Source organism: Tripterygium wilfordii, chromosome 13, assembly GCF_013401445.1.
Source record: "Tripterygium wilfordii isolate XIE 37 chromosome 13, ASM1340144v1, whole genome shotgun sequence".
NCBI lineage: Eukaryota > Viridiplantae > Streptophyta > Magnoliopsida > Celastrales > Celastraceae > Tripterygium > Tripterygium wilfordii.
The window spans coordinates 2,124,934-2,140,533 of NC_052244.1; the positions used below are offsets into that span (position 1 = coordinate 2,124,934).

A 15,600-nucleotide genomic window follows, 5' to 3' on the forward strand; every position below is an offset into this window, starting at 1 on the left:
TGACCCCTGGCGGCCCTATTTCGGACCGGAATAAAAGGGCCTTACTTAATAAGCCCACCAGTAAAAGAGCTCAACCATCTAAAGAGCAAGCCCCTTAGCTGCCTGGATCTCATTCTCACCCTCAGTAAGCCCGAACAGCTGCCTATTGGACTTGAGAACCCTTGGCGGCCCTGATGTTGCCCAGGAATAAAGGGCCGTACTTTAATAAGCCCACTTTGGAAAAGTTCAAACCTCTAAACTCTAAACTCTAAAGGGCAAGCCCCTTAGCGGCCTGGGCCTCAATGGGCCTCAATTTAGAGCACTGGCTAAAGCCCAAGCCTAATAGTTTGCCGTGCACGTGGCGTGGAGTATGCTCATAGGCTGTTTGTCACAAGCCAATCTAGTTATACCATACAGAATTCCTCATTTCAGCCAGGCCTTTCTGTTGTGTAAGAGAGACGCTCCGCTTCTTGTTCAACAAAATCACCATAGGAGAAGAATCAGAAGCCAAATCCAAACGTTACGCGGCTACCTACACGAGATATGGTGATCGTGATTTCTTGAAGAGAGATTGGTGACCGTCATGTCGAGAACATCTTTGATTCGGCGCCTAGCTCCATATTTCGCTGCTCGAATCCGGCAGAACCACATGCTTCTCAGCACCTCCTCAGCCTCCGCGCTCCGCGAAGCTGATTCTTCCTCTTCTCCTTCTCCTGATGCCGTTCAAATAACGGAGAATTGCATCCGGGTACAAATTTACATACACGCCTGCATATAACATGTATATCTAATTGAGCGGGGGAGCAATCGGATTTGGTTGGTTCCCCCCTTAAATTATATCGATTATTTCATTACCGGAACTTTCATTAGGATTACGATTTAAGCATGATCAGGTGCGAGATTGGTTATTCTATTGTTCTCTTTGGAGCTTAATTTTATAGCAGATAGGGTAGTAAAATTGTATGGATATGGGAAAGTGTCACTTATCAAAAAATATATATATATGGGAAAGTGTCACTGGATATCATTGTAGATTGTATCAGTGAAGTTATTGTCTGTAGTTCCGTGACTATGGTTGAATATTTTGGTTGACACATGTGAAAGTGTTCTTACAATCTTGCATGATTGATTGATTTCTCTTGGAATGCCACAAGCTTGGCATTTTCACTCTGCTATATCCTGTTGTATGCTTCGTTGACAGTTGGATTATTGTTTCTCTCTATATAAATCCTCTGACCAGAGAATATTGTGAAGTTTTATGATTTTAGCACTTTGAGCTTGAAAGCCGTTGTTTATTACTTGTACGTGGTAGACTCGTGTTGTTTTTTTATTTTTATTTTTAAACAGGAGATTAACTTCTGTTGTGTATTTTAGAAAATGAAAGAACTACAAGCTGGTGAGGGATCATCGGAGCGAAAAATGCTTCGCTTGAGTGTAGAAACTGGTGGATGTTCTGGGTTCCAGTATGCTTTCAACTTGGAAGATAAAATCGACTCAGATGACAGGTTTTTCCCCTTAGCTCTTGGACCTTGTAATTGCACAGTACAGTTTTCACTTTTCAGGTTTGGTGTTTAATTGAAATAGGGGAAGGCTTCAAACATGAAGTGATTTCATATCATTTTTATGCTTCTTTCTTATGTTATCATAGGGTTTTTGAAAGAGATGGAGTTAAACTGCTGGTCGACAACATTTCCTATGATTTTGTGAAAGGAGCAACTATCGATTATGTCGAGGAATTGATCCGTTCTGCTTTCATAGTAAGTTTTTATCATGGCTGATTAGTAGAAATTTTTTCTTCTGTTTTTCCTAAACAGAGAATTTAGAGCTCTTTTTTAGAAGAAAATTCCCTATTCAGACTTCTCGTACTTTAAAGATAAAGCCACTAATAAAGACAGTGAGTGTTAGTAAAGAGGAAGTCAATTTAAACCCGAGTCTGTCTTAAATTTTTTTCCCGCAGAAATATCAACTGTTAAATTTAGGCCATGGTTGGATAATAACGATCGTGCAATATATAGAGTTTGGAATTGGAAGTGAGCTTTCTGACAATAATGCAACTTTGGAGGTTTTAATGGAATTGAAAAATTGAAAATATAGTGACCTCAGTTTCATGAAAATATATTGTGGCTTAGTTAATAAAGCCCATGATACTGATTCTTTGCTCTTAAGTTTAGAAACACAACTTCCCTACAAGTATATTTAAGTTATAACCTTGTAAAAAATTTCTCTCTCCATCTTCACACCGCCTCTCCACATGTTATGTGAGGGTAAGGTCTGCGTACATCATGTTTGTCTCCGACCCCGCTCACTACGGGAGCCTTGTGCATGAGAGTTGTTTACCTATTGGAAAGATTAATCTATTGTGACCTGGTGAGCTTGGTTTAAATTACAAAGGCTGCCTCTCCATAGAGCTGTAAGAGCAAGAGGAGAAAATAAAGCAAACCTACAAGTTTGTTCCTTAGCCTCAATGTTGTCTCTTAGTGGCCCTAAATGTCAGATGGTTTCTCTTCAATATCTTCTTCATTATAAGGTTGAACCTAGGGGCAGTGGTGGATTTGCTTCCTAATCGTACCATTGTAGGAGTCATAGGGTCTAACCACAGAACAACTCTTCTCATGTTCTCAGACCTTGGAACTACTGTGGGAATCTTGTGGGATGGATGTTGTTAAATTTGTTTCCTTGGAAACCTCTCCTAGTTTTCCTGAATATACATTTCAAATTGACTCCTGAATCTAATCTTATCCATTAAGAAAGCTTCCTGTTGAACAAACCCATCAAGGGGTTTCATATCTGCAAGTTCCTTGATCTGAGATTCTCATTCTTCTCTAACATTCTCATCACCCACTAGGAACTTTATGGCAAGGCTTTTCTAGAAGTAATTGAATGTCTTTTTTTTTTCACTCTTTATTTTCTTTATTAAATATAGCTTCATCATATGGTCTTAGCATAGAACCAAATTAATTCTTTGGGAACTTTGCTTCCTGCTTAGTTTTGTCAGTAACTTCTTTTTCCAAACTTATCAAAAAAAACTTCTTTTTCCAAAGTTTCAAAGATAGTTGTCCCAATATCATCCAAGCAGCAGAATGGCAAATACGATAAATTCCTGACTGTGCTTGTGCAAAATTGAGAGCACGATGCTGGCTTATATGGTAAATTAGTTTTTTAATTTTTTTTTTTTGCTTGAAACATGAATATGAGTTGAACTTTTGTCAAAAAGTAAGATGGAACTGCACCTTACAGGATAAATAAGTGAACAGGACTTAAGTGGTTCAACCGTTGATATAGTTGTCCGGCTCTTTATTGTGTTGCACGTTTATTGTCAGGTGTTCTTTCAATTTGCTTTACGGAAACCTAGAAGCCTAGGGACATGTTTTGCATATATTTTTTTTTAATATTTTGTTTAAGAGTTTAAAATTTAGCCAAGGATATTTGTGGGCTTTATTTTGGAATTGAGATTTGGTTGAAGTTGAATGATTTCTCCTATGAAAGATTGAGATGAATTCATTCAGGTTCCATTTTTTTAGATGAAACTACTCCATCCGAGCCTTTGGCATAATGGACCATTTGTCTAGGCGCATCATGTAGCAAATAATGTAGCCGGATCTAACTTTTGGTTTTATGATCTGTAGGTGGTAGAAAATCCAAGTGCAGTGGGTGGGTGCAGCTGTAAAAGTTCTTTCATGGTGAAGCAATGAATAATTGCGATGAAGCCTCTGTATTTACCAGCACGGGCGGTAAGCGATCATTCATGTTGGGACTCATTGGCCTTATTAACTCAATTTTTTCAAAAGAACCAAAATTTTCCAGCTTCAGCCATTTGAATGTAATGTTTAGATTCTTTACACCTTTATAGTTTTACCATGTAATAAGGGCTTTTGTTTATTCTTTGCCCTCAGGAGATTTCATAATTTTTTTATTCTCTGTTTAGCAGTTTTATGGTATTATCAACGTAGAGGAGGACGATGGGGCCTCCCATTTACGGTTTCAGATATATTATTTATGTTACAGTACTGTTACAAACACATTAAAAGAGCTTTTTTTTTTTATATATACATGATTGAAAGAGCATTTTTCAATTGTGACGGCTGACGATTCATGTAGAACAAATTCCCATAGATTTGTAGCCTAGAATGGATAATATTATCAATGTGTCTGTGCTAGTTTGAGGGCATCTATTTGTTCATTTATTGGGTCTCGGCATAACCCAGTTTCACAAATACCGAGAGTGTCAAGACTAAAATCTCATATCAATATGACATAAACATATATAACCTTAAAACATAGTAGCATACGACTTAAAATCATTTGATTGAGTTGAATCAAATCATTATGGAGGATAAAGTATAAGGTGTGATCATCCGAATAAACAATAATAATGTACAAATGCAATAAATTTGACATCTATAACAACTCATTAGATATGAGACTTCAACAATTGATCTATCAAGTGTAGTTTGCAGGAGATTCCGAATTGGAGTATCTCAAAGGTTAGCAGGCTTCAAAACGCTTAGGCGGATGGTCTCGTCAAATGGGTTGCGGCTAGGAATCTCTCCAGCAGCATTCCCAGTCATTTTCTTTCGAGGTTGCAGTTATGGTTAGATATAAAGCATGGCCCTCCTAACCACTGTTTTGGTCCATTTTCTTCTTTTTCTTAGTTCTGTTTGTGCTTGACAAAAAAAAAAAATGATCTAGGAGGTGAGGATCACTGTCCGGACATTGAAAATAAAAATTAAGAATACTTGTAGAAAATGCTCCAAAAGCGATCCACTTCTGGCCCTCTGGGCTTCGGCTTTCACCCTGTCAAAGCCCAAACTGGAGTTGGAACTCTCAAGTTTCTACTCTTCATTCCTTATGTGACGTCTCTGCGATTCACAATATCTTCAATTCGCACATAATAATTTCCAATCAGACTGTCTCCTCCTAATCTTTGCTGTTGTGGAAGATGGAATGGACTTGTACGACGGCAACTTCGAGCTGAAGGGGATTCAGAAACTCGAAGGCCACACTGATAGGGTTTGGAGTCTCGCGTGGAAACCGGCCACCGGAGTTGCGGGTGTCCCTCCTGTTTTCGCTTCTTGTAGTGGCGACAAGACCGTCCGAATCTGGGAGCAGGATCCCTCCACTTGGTCCTGGAACTGCAAGGTACTGTGAAGCGCCACCGTCTTTTCTCTTTTTGATACTGTTTGCTAACTCAGTGACTGTTTGATTGCCGAGAAGATATAGAAGAAGCTGAAATTTGGACTGTTGATTTTACTAACTTTGTCTTTGGTCTGTGTATATATAAACAAGTTATCTTTCTGCAGAGCCATGGTTGTATTGGGTTGGCGGTAGGAAACAGGCAGTATGTGTCGAGTAGTATCTTTTACGCAGAGATTCATTAAGTTCAATTTGTCTTTCTCCGTATCCATGAACATAATTATATATGAATAGTTATTGGAGAATTCAAATGATCCTGCATGTCATCAAATATAGTAAATAATTATTTTTTATTTTTTATTGTTCAACGGGATGGATTCAAACCTCTGCCATGGGGGAGGGTGCTGAGGAGCCAACCAGTTGATCAATCAGACATGTTAAATATGAAATCCGATAAACATGGTCTTTGGTTAGCCATTGTACTTTGCGTGATAAAAATCTTAGCTTCAGCTGAGTGGAGTTTATGTTTCCACTACTACTAAATGACAGTAAAATTGTGACATATTTCCTTAATTATGTTAATTTGTGGTTTAATAATGTGATATTTTTGTGTACATATCATACTGATTTCATGAAATTATGCAGGAAGTTTTGGAAGAAACATACACTAGAACTGTTCGTTCCTGTGCTTGGTCACCATCAGGCAAACTTTTGGCCACTGCAAGCTTTGATGCCACCACTGCTATTTGGGAAAACGTTGGGGGTGATTATGAATGTATTTCCACCTTAGAGGTATTGCTTACCAATTGTTTATCTATAAACATTATTGCATGTCCACTCATGTCAGTTGGCCTCCAATGTCTGTTGTAAATATATGGGAATGTTGAAGCATTCACAGAGAGATTGCGTACAGCCGTACATGAGGATTCCTTCTCTGTTTTCAAATTCTTTTTGTAAATACATATCAAGTACGGAATCCAATAATCCATTATATCTGGGACTCTGATGTACAGGGACATGAAAAAGAAGTGCAAAATGTGTCTTGGAATACCTCTGGATCTCTGCTTGCTACTTGTGGTCGAAATAAATCTGTTTGGATTTGGGAAGTGATGCCGGGGAATGAATTTGAGTGTGCTTCAGTGTTGCAAGGTCATACACAAGATGTAAAAATGGTCCAATGGCATCCGACAGTGGATGTTTTATTTTCTTGTAGCTATGACAACACTATTAAGGTGCCACGGATCTTAAAATGCAGATTCATTAGGTGCATGGGTCAATACTCAAAACTTATTTTTTGACTAGATTATTTTACCCAACTCATGTTATGGCTTCGGTTGTTGTTGATGCTATTAAATTTGGCCTAAATGTTAAAAGTCTCTACAGGTGTTCGCACAATTTTGTGTCGATTTGAAAGTGCAAGATAGTATATCCCTGCAGTGTGTTAGAACTTAGAATCTCCTAGGTCCATCCTGTTGCTGAAAAGTGAAAATAACCATCATAGAATTGATCAGTGTGTTCTCAAGTTTCCACTTAGATTAACTGACATGCCTACTAGGCTACTATTAATGTCATTAAGTCATTAGTTTGTTGTGGAATAGTGCTTTACTTGAATGCATTTGTATATAATTAGATTAATAAGCTAGATAAGTACAGCCACAAAAAGCACTAATGGAAGCTTTAGTTTTAGGTTTATCTTATATGTATATGTCTGCGTGTGTGTATGTGTGAGAGAGAGAGAGATTGAGGAGTTTTTGTCGTGGAAGAGGATGGCGGCATGTTGCATGAACCTTTAGTTTGATTATCATGGTTATGGTTGTAGTCTCTCCTGCATCTGAAACACTATTGTACATCTATCAGGAAAATCGTTTACTTGCTTCCGCTAGCGATGATGGGCCAATCAAGATATGGGAGCTGGCAAAATTACACTAACTCAACTTTTATTTACTATTTACAATACCATTTTTAGGATGTGTATTATTTCATAGCATTGTAAAAAAAATGCCATTCTGTATCGGTTGCAGTTTTGTACAATAAAATAAACTGTGTACTTTACGCACCTATGGCGGTGACGGTTGAAAAGGGTATAATTTTTATTTTATGTATAAATGATGTAGTAGGCCTAACTCACTCCTGAAAACCGGTTACATGGGGAGGATTGTCCACCACATATAAAGCACCTTATTTGCTCCCACCTACCCGATGTGGGATGTGGGAACGATCAGCGCACTACATCAATTCCCTAGTAAGTCGGTTTTCAGGGGTGAGTTAGACCCATTGCATCACCTCCCCTCTTTTCTTCTTTGCATCTCAATTTTGCTGCTGAATCACTTTTTGGTGGCTTTGAATTTTGAATCCCTGCAGTGATATGTATACCCCTAGAACATCATCAAGTGATGATTGTAGGTTGTGTTCGTGATGAAAATAACTTCCTAAGGAGAACAAAATTGGTTTTTGAAGACCAAGAGAATCATTCATATGTATTTTTTCCATAGTTACTCAAATGAAATTTTTAAAAAAAAAAACCTTACAAAAATATTCAACAGCTATTTTCTATCCTTAATCCGGTGGAATTGATTCTCCTTCCCTCATCAACCAAAGATGCACGAGCAGAGACAATGCCATTAGGTACTAAACAAGCATCAAATGCAGAACAATCAATCCAATCCTTCAAGACTTCCTCCTGACCCCATATATCAGGAATCCAAACCCTTCCTGCAACCTCAATTCTATGTCTCTTCATTCTCTCACGTCCATAATCCTCCTCCACTGCATCCCACCCACCATGACTTTCCTTTACATTATCATCCACCGACTTGCCTTGCGAAGCTGCTTCTTTGTCAAGGCATTCATGCTGAATATCTTGCAAGGGTGAGCTTTGTGGTTTGACATGACCATCCCTGGATACCTGAGCTTCTTCGTTGGCTTCTTCTACTGGAACTGATGGAGCCGGATTACTAGCCTTCAATGGGTTCTGGAGATCACTCATACTCTCTTTCATGAAGCAGAGAAACAAATATGAGGATAAAATAACAGTAGATCTTCTTCTTCTTGTTTAACAAGAGCAAGGAGAAAGCTTATCAAAAAAAAAAAAAAAAAAGCAAAGAGAAATGGTGGGGTGTCAGTTTACACGTCACACACAAATTGTGTTGATTTTGTATGGTATGTGACAAGTATACGTGTCTTTTATTAGGAGAAAAATATTATGTGGTCCTGCTACGCCATATCATATATTGATGTGTTGACTTATGAAGATAAATTCAATCCTTTACCATCACCAACGTGTTTTCTTGAAGAAAAATATATCGTAGTATTTCATCTGTTAAGCGTGCTTCTACGAGAGTATTATTGGAATGGATAACCTCATAGGAAGGCAAAGTCATGCGGGTTTGATATATCCACGGGAACCAAATAACCCAAAACGGACAATATTATTGATGTGTATTGGATTGAAAATTCTAATATGGCATCCAGGGGCGGAGTTGGGATGGATTGTCACTGGGGTCGCACTTTTTATAATAATAAACAATTATATACCAAAATAACCTATTACGAGGACAAAATGATATTAGTTAAAATAACCCAAATAATCATAGTCATAAAAACAAACATATTACAATTTGACAAATAACAAATAAAATATTACATATATTAATTATTTTTTTAAAAAAAATTGAGTGGGGTCACTTGACCCCACTCCACCCGCCTATCTCCGCCACTGATGGCATCAGAGTCAGCTCCTCCCGTTTGGGTCACCGGTTGAGCCTTTCATATGTCCTTACGGACAGACCATTCACAAGTGAGGGGTACTTGTAGTGCCTTCCGGATGTTCACAAGTAAGTAATCATAAGCCGTACAATCCACTTGTTGGGCCTAATATACACAGTCCACAAGTGAGAAGAATGTTAACATATACAAATAAATTCAGTTCCTTACCATCACCAATGCGTTTTCTTAAAGGAAAACATCCCGTAGTAACTTCACAGTTAAGTGTGTTCAAATTTGATTTATAAACTAACAAATTCCATTCCAACCACCCATGTTTTGGTTTCACATACTATAAATTTTCGTGATCGTATTGATCCTATTACACCATATTAGCATATGATATGACATATGCTAACTAAAGAAATTGTAAAGGAGATGCTCAATAGAATTGTGTGGTATTCCTTGAATGGATTTTTAATACATTGTGAGGTTGATGTTGATTTTGGCCATTGTGGAGTGGTTGCTGAATTTGGCTTCAAGGAGCATATTGAACCAAAGGAAACTTTTTTTTTTTTTTTAAGTTAATTTATTTATTGAGATGGAGACTTGTTTGGCTGTTCACCTTCAACCAGATATTTTAGCAAGTAGAAGACTGAAAGAAATAGCCTACAGTTTTGAATTTCTTCTTTCCATGGGCCTGTGGAATGTGGTCCTCCAATCAACATTGTAGTATCCAGGCTCGAGTCCCCCACCCCCGTTTATGTAAAAAAAAAGTGCAATCAATTTGGTAGTACTCAAGTTCGAGTCCCCACCTCGTTTAAAAGTGATTGATCCCACCCTTGGTGCTATGCATGGTAGGGCAAGTATTCCACATGGGAATTGTCATTTCCTTGCTGATAAGAAGTACTAATTCATACAGTAACGATCACTTGGTCAAGTAGCAGCAGTTACCCACCACCACCATGACTTGATGTTCAATGGTTCAAATCCCCTCCCCTACCAACTCCGCAACTCATTCATCTGACAGAGATCAACAAACAAATATGTTTCTCATAGCATGGATTAAATCCTGGGCGCGGCTTCGAAAGAAAACTGCAGCTCACAGTTTATAGAAAAGACATCAAAATCACTCATATAAGTGTCCTCTCATCTGAACAATCTGTACAAGAGACTTCTGAGTTTATTCTTACAAGCAACCAAAACGCGCCCCAAATCTTTGGGAAAAAAAAATTACAGTTGCAGAAGTGCTTGAAAGGTAAGATGGCGTCCGATACAAGTTAAGGAAAACATCTAATTCCCAACTAGGAATTCTGTATATTGTCTAAGCATGACTCCAATATCCTATTATCAAATAGAATTACTAAAGGACTGTGGGCTTAACGCCTACAGAAGCACATCTTATATCCCAGCAAAGGGAGACACAAGTGAGGAGGAAATGCATGGGGTGACTCTACTTCAAGATCTTGGAAAGCGTGATCGCCCTTTCCTCTTCAGGAACTCAGGGATCTCAACAGTACCACCTTCAGTGAATGAGGAAGGTCTCCTATTGATCCCAAGGGTGACATCTCCCTGCGCGCTTGCCTACACATTGAATATAACTCAGGAAAAGTTTAAGAGGAGAAAGAGATGGAGAGAGAGGGAGAGTTGGGAAACACCTGAAGAGGTCTGCCTTCATTTTCTTCTTGGCGTTTGAATCCAGTGGCAATTAGAGTAATACTGACCTGAATCAACCAATAAGTACAGCTCATCATTACAAAGATTATCCAAGAAAAGGTAATTTAAGTCGATGAATATAGTAATCTCAAAAGACATTTCCGCTGAAACACTAGCCTGTTCAAATATGAGCAAGCCTTCTCTCTCAAATACTATTTGCTAAACACTCGAAAGCAAAAGAAAGAGAATGAGCCTTCAGGATGCATAGATGCAATCCTAAAAAGATTTCAATGCAAGACATTGAACAGGCACAGAACTACTGGAGCTGCCAAACCTTTTTGCAGAAGTTGTTTAAGAGAAGCACACAGACTAATTCTGGAGCAAATTTGAATTGTGATACTAAAGAAAAAACCAAAATTGACCTTGGTAAATGTATTAACTACCTACAATTCTCCCAGGCAGGTTCTCCAAATAAATTTATTTTTCATTTAAAAAACTGATCAGAGTATATTTCATCTAATTTTCTGATTTTGATATTTCATGGAGCCCAATCAATCATCCATCTATGCAGGTAACCGAGATGCAAAAACGAACCATTAAGAGATCACTTACTTGACCACTTAGTGAGGGATCTATCACCGCTCCAAAAATTAAATTCGCTGTTGGATCCACAAGATCATATATAACCTCTGCTGCGGCATTCACCTGTAAAAAAAAAACAAGAAGATAAAAGATTGAAGGAGATGATCCAATTTGATTGAAAAAGTACTGTCTGATGAGCTTTGCCAAAAAGGCATATTTTACATGATATAGAGAAAACTTGACTTGAGATCAGTAGTGTAACTTCCCTAGAAAATTTTCATGACGAAGACCATTTTCAGGACTAGTAAAAGAGAGTTTTTTTTAAATCTTCTTCACAATTTATGTAAATATTTTATTGATGCAGGGTATGATTATTAAAATGCACATTTAACATCATTTGGCAAAAGTAGTTTCTATCGGTCTCTGATTCACAACTTTTAACTCAGATTTTACTTTAATAACCTAAAAACACCAATATCAAGAGATCTTAAGATAGGATGGTAAGGAAACAACAGGATGGGGGAAATCAGGACAAATCTGATGAAGAAATTGCTGAAGAAAGTGGGCTACACTCTTCACACTTTACAGCAGCTGTTACCCCAGCAATTGCTTTCTCTGCTCCAACTTCTGTTTTTGTCGCAGCATTCTAGATTTATCCACTAGGTCACTTCAGTTTGTTCTTTGAAATTGTTGGTAGGGTGTAGATATATTTAGGTTCTTTCTCAATATGAATATATGTGTAAGTCTATGGTTTGTCCCAGAGAGTGGTCAAGTTGCATAGCAGTTCTTGTAGAACCATCTACTTCTAGGGCTCAGTTTTCATAAAGCCCAATCTTGAACAGATCGCTGAAGCAGAATTGATAAGTTACACACAGGAAAGATATAGGCATAGAGCAACTTCATGAGAGAGGGAGGGAGGGAGAGAGAGAGAGAGAGAGAGAGAGAGATACCTCGAACAGCGTCAAATCACTCCCACCAGTTATGTTCCACACAATTCCCGTGGCCCTATCTATACCAATATCTAGTAAAGGTGACTGTAGAGCGTTTAATGCAGCATCTCTTGCCCTTGTCTTCCCTACCAAAAGCGATAAAAAAAAGGCACCTGATTAATGTGATTTGCAATTCCTGTTCAAAAGTAGTTTGGTTTATGAAACTGACTTGTATTGGTACCACCGGCATGCCACTTTAATCTATTCAAGTCAACAATCTGACAATGTATGCATGGGTATTCATTATTTGTTTCCTCCCAGTTTTCTTAATAAAAAAAATTGATCCCATAGAAGAGGTAAAGATAATTAATAGTGTGTGGACATAAGTGCACATAGCAGGATGCATCCCTTGAATATTATAGAGCCTTATAGGCATTGAACCATCATAAACCCTTAGCAGTTTTGTCAAAACCAATCATAAAGCACCTGATATAAAGTTGCCTTTATTGTGGTTGTATGCATGAAGCATTTAAATCTTGAGCTCTTCAAATTTGAACACAAGCAATACAAATAATAAAAAATTTAACATCTGTACTATTCAATTAACATCGCACTTAACAATGCGGACAGCAAGTACTCAAGAATCTTGAAATTGGAAGGTTTACTTGGTTCCTACTATGAGGAACCAACACCAGATTAAGAAACATTTTGCTCCACCACTTACATTTTTCAACAATCAATGCTTTATGAAATATGGGTATGTTAGTACAGAACAATCATATCATGATACTAAGGGAAGCCATATAGATGTTTCTCATCCTTGACACAAGCCAAGGGCCCCAAGTTTCATGATTAACATCAGCTAGCATTGACTTGTCATTGGGTGTGGCAAAATGGTGACGAGGTTTTGGAAACAACCAGAGAACTAAGGTTTCAGCGACTAGTAGTTTGAACTTACCAGTTGCAGTTCCTATTCCCATCAGGGAAGATCCTGCATTAGCCATTATAGCTCTCACATCAGCAAAGTCCACATTTACCAGTCCTGGAATCTACAACAGAAGAAACAACCATCGGTGAATAATTACAGAGCCACTAGCTTGGGTAACACTTGGTAAGCAAAACATCAGTATAGGAATATATTACAAACATCAGTATAGGAATCTATGGTGTCTCCAGACAATGATACAAGTGGATCCCGAGAAGCTACTGATGTACCTTCTGTATACTTTCTGTCATTATCAGCATAGTGAGAAGGAAGCCGATACCCTTTCTATCAACTATGCATAAATGTAAAAGGAGGAAGCATTTAAACATACATACCGTAATTATATCAGAGATACCACGAACACCTTGTCGTAAAATATCATCAACCAGGTTGAATGCTTCTGTTACAGGTGTGGACTGAGAAACAGCAGTCAATAATTTGTCATTTGGAATGACAATGAGCGTGTCAACGTTGTCTCTCAAAGCTGCAATTCCTTCCTGGGCTTGAACTGCCCTTCTACGCCCCTCAAAAGAGAAAGGGGTTGTGGCGATTCCAACGGTCAGTATGCCCATTGACTTTGCAACCCCCGCAATCACAGGAGCCGCACCAGTGCCAGTGCCTCCCCCCATTCCAGCCTGCATACAGAAACTGTAAGTAATAAGAAAGAAGATAAAAGGTCTGGGGCTGGCCCGAAAGGAGCTCTTGCCATGTTTTATCCTTTTTAAACAGGATGTCTCTTCTCTTGAACCTAAAATCATCAAGTAGAATCAGTCGTTAAGATTACGTCCAACAACAACTTAGCAAACAACAATCTAGTAGAAAGTCATGGAAAGAGGATTTAAGTAGGATTTTTGTCTCTCCTTAACATTTTAGGCATATGAGCATCACGTACACTGCAAAGTAATTTGTAAGGTCCTTGCATGTTGTCTTAACTGATAAGCCGACATTAAAATCCATACTTTCTTTTGACAATGCCTTTGGATCCTTTGGATATATATATATATATATAATGGAAATTACCGGGTTATTGCCCAAATGAAGCAAGAATTAGCAACAGTTTTAATGTCTCCCTGAACTTACAGTGACAAAGACCATGTCTGACCCATGAAGGGCCTCTTCTATTGATTCTTTACTCTCCTTGGCAGCATTCATGCCGATCTCTGGGTTCCCACCAGCACCAAGACCCCTGGTTAGCTCTTGACCAATTGGTAACCGATGCTCAGGAATAACAGGTGACATTCTCATGGCTTGAACATCAGTGTTGACAATCCAGAAATCCACACCCTTCATTGAACTCTCTATCATGCGATTAACTGCATTTGATCCACCTCCTCCCACACCAATCACTTTGATCCTAGCTTCATTGTAATTACTTGAACTGGATGTGCCACCAAGGCTCTCAGTGACATTTCCACTTGAACTATCCTTTCTTTGGGTGGTTATTGTGCTGTTCCCCTCTCCTCTAAGCATTGAGACTTCCGGATGCAGATCCAGAAAGGGGTCTTTATTGTGATATGGACTGACACTGTGAGAGATTGACGAACATTCAACCCAAGGTAATGTCAATTTGTGGCCTCTGCCAAAATATCTATGCTTATTTTCAAGGATCTTAAGAGAGCTGAATCGGCCCAGGTGATTCTCCATTGGAAGTCTCCCTCCAGTCAACATTATGATAGGGTTTTGGATATCAGAAGCCAGAGAACAAGGTGAAATACAATTTGCCATCTTAACAGGAACACACTATCAATCGCAGATATGAAGGTGCTAGAGATCAACAGATATAGCCGTTCATATGAATCAAATGGCCATAAACACCTGTTAATCAAAAATTACACAATCAAACTGGTTGCCAACCTTTATATAGAACATAGAGCATGGCACTGCTAGCTATGTCTATTAATAAGGAGTGCCCCATACTACAATGACAAGAAGAACAAACATGGGCGTCCCACCGTAGGACATATTTGTTACAGAAACACATAAACCCACAAATGGAAATCATAAAATAAACTAAAATTAAGTAATCTCGAATCACCATGAACTGAAAGATACAGAAGGAAACAAGTCCCGAACCAAACATACCCAATAACATTAAACACAATACAAACAATCGCAGCCCAAAACACATTACAAGCGAAACCACAGTAAATCATCGAATTCAAACTAGAGAGGAAATGTCAGCGACCTGAGAGAGCAGATTAATTGACATAAAAAATGCAATAAATCCTCAACAAACGCATCGCAATCAAATAAAGAAAAGAAATGGCGGAGAGATAGACCTCAGAGAACAGACGAATCGAAGTCACAGATAGCCAATTCCCGTGAATCATTTGTGTGCTGAGAAAAATCACAATGGTTGGAGTAAAAGGAAATGTCAAACAAAGCAACAAAAATCCAGTGAAGAGAAAATGAACGATTCGTCTTTCTGGAGGAAAGTGAGCATTCAAGGACCCACAAATTAGTAGAGCCAAATCAACGACGTGAGATCGCCAACCCCAAAACCCTCTCAGCCTTATCGGCCGGGGTTTTAAGATATTTCCTTTTTAAAAAAATTATACAAAAGAAAACAAAATTACGAGAAAGCCTCTATAATTAACCTAAATTTCTGTTTAGTTCCTAAATTTTTAAGTTTTT

At 38.3% G+C, this 15,600-nt stretch overlaps 4 protein-coding genes across 6 annotated transcripts; 2 read left to right on the plus strand and 2 right to left on the minus strand.

The window, feature by feature from the left end:
* Window positions 1–399: 399 nt before the first annotated feature.
* Window positions 400–4,024, plus strand: LOC120012162 (iron-sulfur assembly protein IscA-like 2, mitochondrial). Its single transcript, XM_038863458.1, has 4 exons — window positions 400–727; window positions 1,354–1,484; window positions 1,628–1,736; window positions 3,606–4,024. The coding sequence occupies exons 1-4, from the start codon at window positions 563–565 to the stop codon at window positions 3,669–3,671; spliced, it is 471 nt and encodes a 156-aa protein (XP_038719386.1). The 5' UTR covers window positions 400–562; the 3' UTR covers window positions 3,672–4,024.
* Window positions 4,025–4,746: 722 nt separating this feature from the next.
* LOC120013457 (protein CIA1-like) lies at window positions 4,747–7,182 on the plus strand. 3 transcript variants are annotated; one of them, XM_038865265.1, is made up of 4 exons: window positions 4,747–5,118; window positions 5,758–5,904; window positions 6,126–6,152; window positions 6,189–6,490. In XM_038865265.1, exons 1-4 carry the CDS (start codon window positions 4,924–4,926, stop codon window positions 6,408–6,410), a joined length of 591 nt encoding a protein of 196 aa, XP_038721193.1. In that variant the 5' UTR covers window positions 4,747–4,923; the 3' UTR covers window positions 6,411–6,490. The 3 variants fall into 3 exon arrangements, with proteins under 3 accessions (XP_038721193.1, XP_038721192.1, XP_038721194.1); XM_038865264.1 differs by having other exon boundaries at window positions 6,126–6,490; XM_038865266.1 differs by lacking the exons at window positions 6,126–6,152; window positions 6,189–6,490 and adding an exon at window positions 6,970–7,182 and having other exon boundaries at window positions 4,750–5,118.
* Window positions 7,183–7,584: 402 nt separating this feature from the next.
* On the minus strand, window positions 7,585–8,214 carry LOC120011684. Its single transcript, XM_038862778.1, has one exon. The coding sequence runs from the start codon at window positions 8,108–8,110 to the stop codon at window positions 7,649–7,651; it is 462 nt and encodes a 153-aa protein (XP_038718706.1). The 5' UTR covers window positions 8,111–8,214; the 3' UTR covers window positions 7,585–7,648.
* A 1,717-nt stretch (window positions 8,215–9,931) lies between these two features.
* On the minus strand, window positions 9,932–15,493 carry LOC120013816 (cell division protein FtsZ homolog 2-1, chloroplastic-like). Its single transcript, XM_038865758.1, has 8 exons — window positions 15,246–15,493; window positions 14,047–14,781; window positions 13,302–13,601; window positions 12,940–13,030; window positions 12,003–12,127; window positions 11,083–11,175; window positions 10,473–10,538; window positions 9,932–10,398 (listed from the first exon to the last, which is right to left on the minus strand). Exons 2-8 carry the CDS (start codon window positions 14,689–14,691, stop codon window positions 10,273–10,275), a joined length of 1,446 nt encoding a protein of 481 aa, XP_038721686.1. The 5' UTR covers window positions 14,692–14,781; window positions 15,246–15,493; the 3' UTR covers window positions 9,932–10,272.
* Between the last annotated feature and the right edge of the window lie 107 nt (window positions 15,494–15,600).

Coding starts and splice junctions, on each gene's coding strand:
- LOC120011684 (XM_038862778.1), bottom strand. CDS start 8,110: ATGAAAGAGAGTATGAGTGATCTCCAGAACCCATTGAAGGCTAGTAAT.
- LOC120013457 (XM_038865264.1), top strand. CDS start 4,924: ATGGACTTGTACGACGGCAACTTCGAGCTGAAGGGGATTCAGAAACTC. Junction 5,119..5,757: donor CTTGGTCCTGGAACTGCAAG/GTACTGTGAAGC, acceptor GAAATTATGCAG/GAAGTTTTGGAAGAAACATA. Junction 5,905..6,125: donor AATGTATTTCCACCTTAGAG/GTATTGCTTACC, acceptor TCTGATGTACAG/GGACATGAAAAAGAAGTGCA.
- LOC120012162 (XM_038863458.1), top strand. CDS start 563: ATGTCGAGAACATCTTTGATTCGGCGCCTAGCTCCATATTTCGCTGCT. Junction 728..1,353: donor TAACGGAGAATTGCATCCGG/GTACAAATTTAC, acceptor TGTGTATTTTAG/AAAATGAAAGAACTACAAGC. Junction 1,485..1,627: donor AAAATCGACTCAGATGACAG/GTTTTTCCCCTT, acceptor ATGTTATCATAG/GGTTTTTGAAAGAGATGGAG.
- LOC120013816 (XM_038865758.1), bottom strand. CDS start 14,691: ATGGCAAATTGTATTTCACCTTGTTCTCTGGCTTCTGATATCCAAAAC. Junction 13,602..14,046: donor CAGACATGGTCTTTGTCACT/GTAAGTTCAGGG, acceptor TTCTGTATGCAG/GCTGGAATGGGGGGAGGCAC. Junction 12,128..12,939: donor GGGAATAGGAACTGCAACTG/GTAAGTTCAAAC, acceptor CGCTTTTGGTAG/GGAAGACAAGGGCAAGAGAT.